The sequence below is a fragment of the Sinocyclocheilus anshuiensis genome, unplaced genomic scaffold (assembly GCF_001515605.1).
Source record: "Sinocyclocheilus anshuiensis isolate Anshui unplaced genomic scaffold, SAMN03320099.WGS_v1.1 scaffold2083, whole genome shotgun sequence".
In the NCBI taxonomy this organism is placed as follows: domain Eukaryota; kingdom Metazoa; phylum Chordata; class Actinopteri; order Cypriniformes; family Cyprinidae; genus Sinocyclocheilus; species Sinocyclocheilus anshuiensis.
The window spans coordinates 126,806-130,403 of NW_015536601.1; the positions used below are offsets into that span (position 1 = coordinate 126,806).

The following is a 3,598-nucleotide window of genomic DNA, read 5'->3' on the forward strand; positions in this document are numbered from 1 at the left end:
TCATTTGCTATTTTTTTAGATAGAAATAATAATAGTGATTTTTAATTAATGGTTTAATTAGTGATAATACTTAATGATTTTTAAAATGTTTTTTATGTATCATATTTTATTAAATACATTTTATTATTTTATTAATAATAAAATGTATTTAATAAAATTTTCATGTTGCATTTTTTATAATACTGTAATATTTAAATGGCTTATTATTTGTTTTTTTTTGTTTATTCTCAATATGATTTTAATGTGGAAAAAATGGCTTAACCTTTTTTGTGTACATTTTTTTTTTACAGTTTTACTTTGTTGCCATGACAACATAATGCCTAAAACCCTGAAGTGACCCTCTTCTTGAGTGATTTTATGAAATTACAAGCTTCACATTTCTTTTAAATTCTCCAAAAACTGGCCCCGTTTGCTTCCATTATAAGTGACCTTGATTTTGGCTTTAGCTCAATCTCATTGGGGACGTCTGGTGTAGAGCACTTTGTTTTGTGGAGCTGGTCTAGTTCTCGTGCTGAGGACGTTATGCTGAAAGTCATGCAGCTGTGAGTCTAGATGCTGAAGATGAATGATGTTGTGTGTTTGGGAGCTGCAGAGACCGTCTGGCGCTGTGGCCATGGGTGGCGCTTTGGCCCGTCCCAGCTGGTTGAGTTCCCCGACGCTGGGCAGAGCCAACCGCTTCCTGAGCACCGCCGCCGTCAGCCTCATGACCCCTCGACGACCCCTCGCCCCGCCGGAGAAGGTCAAAGTCCGGACCCTCGCCGTGGAGCAGAGGACCGAGGAAGACAGTGAGTCCAGCAACTAACTTATTTTATTTATTAACTAACTTATTTTTATACAGCAACGCTGCTCATAAAGTACAAGGCTATGCATCATTAAGGATAACAGCAATAATAATAATACATAAGAAATTAATAAAACATATTCATAATTTATAATATTTATAATTTTCTATATATCATTTTATTTTTTACAAATTTTGAATTTCATTTTATAGTACTATTTTAAATACTATTTTATTTATTTAGCAGATTCCCAACACCTGAAAATATATAAAATATCTAAATATAAATTTTCTCTGAAAACAAATGGAAATAATGCTCTTTGAAGCAAAATTTATATTGACTTTTTTCCTTATCCAAGTGGCTATTTATTTATTTATTCTTTTTCTTGTTTTAAGCATAAATCGAACAAAATGGACATATTTTGTTAATCAATGGGGAAAATGCCAATCAGTTGGAAAAAAATTACTTGAAAATATGTTCTATGAAAACAGTATTTAAAATAATGTTTTACTTCTCATGTACATACACTGAGATTTGTTTTCAAAGAATTTAAATGCCTGATCATTTATTAAGTAGTTTTTTTTTTTGCAGATGCCCAATACTTGTAATATCTAAGTATTTTATTTTATTTTTTCTGAAAACAAATTTGAATTCTTTTACTTGAAGCAAAATTGAGTTCTTAAGACTTTTCAGAGACTACACAGTCGGTATAGAAAAGAATCGCCCCGCCCCCCCCGCTTTAAAATAATCGCATTCTGTTGCTTTGACGAAAACTATGACGAAAAATGTTCGGTGACGAGCTTTTTTCCATGACTAAAAACGTGTCAATGACGAGACGAATATAAGGTCCATAAACGATAACTGTGACTATATCAACATGCAATATCGTTGACGATAAAAGACGAGACTAAAATGTATTTAAAAAAATTAAAACTATATAAAAATCTCTTTTTATTTTCCTTAAAAAAAAGGAGAAAAAATATTATTGTGGACTGCTGTACACACCTCTACTACGTGAGCTTTCATGTGCGCGGTTGCCAGATATCAAGAGTTCAAATCCGCAAATCAGAGCTTCTCTGTTAAAAGAATACATTTTCTGCCCGGTGTTTTGCTTATTTTTGCAATCTGGCAACCATAGGGCCTTTCGCTCCGCTTTAGTTCCAGAACTAAATGTACAGTACTAAAGTACTGGGACGATTTTGCGCGAACTATTCCCCAGTACTATTTGAAGGGTTGCATTCGCACCGAGAGTGTGTACTAGGAAGTGATGTAAGCCGGTCGACAGCGACGTCATTTGTGAGCGGCGTTCAACAGAAACAAAGAAGAACGTTAACAACAGGAGGATGGAGGACGCTGTGATCGGAGCTGTGTGTTTGTTGTGTCTCGCGGGTTTCACAATAATGGACATGGAAAGTCGACATATACGTAAAGCGATTGAAAGAACGGAAAGGAGGACTAAGAATCTCCAACGACAACTGGCAGTGCTACATTTGCTACAAGTGCCTGCACTTCAGCGTCCGTCCATCTATCGCTGTTCTCCATACTTGCGAAATAAGTTGACACAATGTTTACAGTATGTTTACACGGCGTTTTAAATCATGGTGGGTGAGGGCGTTTTCATACGCGTTTGGCCAATCTATGTCTACTTACGTCACGATTAGTACCAGTTGTGCTGGTTAGACCCTGCTCCGGAGTAGGACCTAATTTGGTTCTCGAAAAAGGCAGTCCGGTACTAAAATCGCACCCAGTTCCGGCGGTGCGAAAACGCCAAAAAGTGGGTAGTTCCACAATTAGTTCTGGTACTATGAAAAAGTTCCCGCGGTGCGAAAGGCACTCATGTGCATGCGCTCGCTTTTTACTGCGGAAGCGTTTATCGATCTCAGTACTTCCTCCCCCATTGGCAGTGTTTTTTCTTGTTTTAATCATAAATCTAATATATTTTCATGAGGTTTATGCTTAAAAAACTGTTTGCCAATGAGGTAAGAAAAATTTATGTAATTCCAGATATATTCAGAGAATATAAACGCATTCCTCCAGTAATATATCTTAATATCTTAAGCAAACATATGTTGTTTGAAAGATGTTTAGATATTTTTTACAGGACAACATGACTTAAATACTGATTCAAAAAAAGCATTTTTGCAGTGCACGACAATATCAAGCCACAGCTTCACAGGAAATGAGGTGGAAACCAATTAGCTTAGTGATGAGCATCTCAAAAAAGAATAAATCTATCACTGAACTCCAGGGGAATATGATGTGTTTTTAACCTCTTTTCTTTCTCCCCCTCTCCCCTTCTCCCCTCTGCCATCTCCAGTCGAGGGAAGCCATGGTAACGATGGGCTGTTGCTGGGGCGACCGTTAGACGAGCCGGACCAGCCAATCACAGAGAAGTCCCTGCTGGAGATTCTGGATGGGGTTGTGATGATGTACAATCTGAGCGTTCATCAGCAGCTTGGCAAGGTACAGCTCTGAGAGACCTGCTCACTGCCTGAGGGCCGAGCTGTGTTATTGACATCTGATGATGCCTGTCGTAGTGCTTTTGCCTTTGTGTCATTCGAACGGGTTTGTGAGCGTCACACATCAATCGCATCTCATTTTCAAAATGTATATAAAAATAGTTTTGCTCTAGTTTATTAATACAGTGTCAAGAAGCAAATATATAAGCATAATTAATTAGTGTATATTAGTTATCAGACAAATATTTTAAAATAACCTGTTGTTCAAAATGAAACAAAGTTAATTTCTACTAATATATATATATATATATATATATATACACACACATACACACACACACACACACACACAAACAA

The 3,598-nt window shown here is 36.7% G+C and overlaps 1 protein-coding gene across 1 annotated transcript in view; it reads left to right on the top strand.

Annotated features, from left to right (window-relative positions):
• Positions 1 to 3,598, top strand: part of rnf123 (ring finger protein 123) — a 174,329-nt gene that overhangs the window by 41,484 nt on the left and 129,247 nt on the right. Inside the window, exons 23-24 of the mRNA XM_016506503.1 lie at positions 593 to 785; positions 3,100 to 3,245. Of these exons, the coding sequence (XP_016361989.1) occupies positions 593 to 785; positions 3,100 to 3,245 (339 nt within the window). The remainder of the gene's footprint in view (positions 1 to 592; positions 786 to 3,099; positions 3,246 to 3,598) is intronic.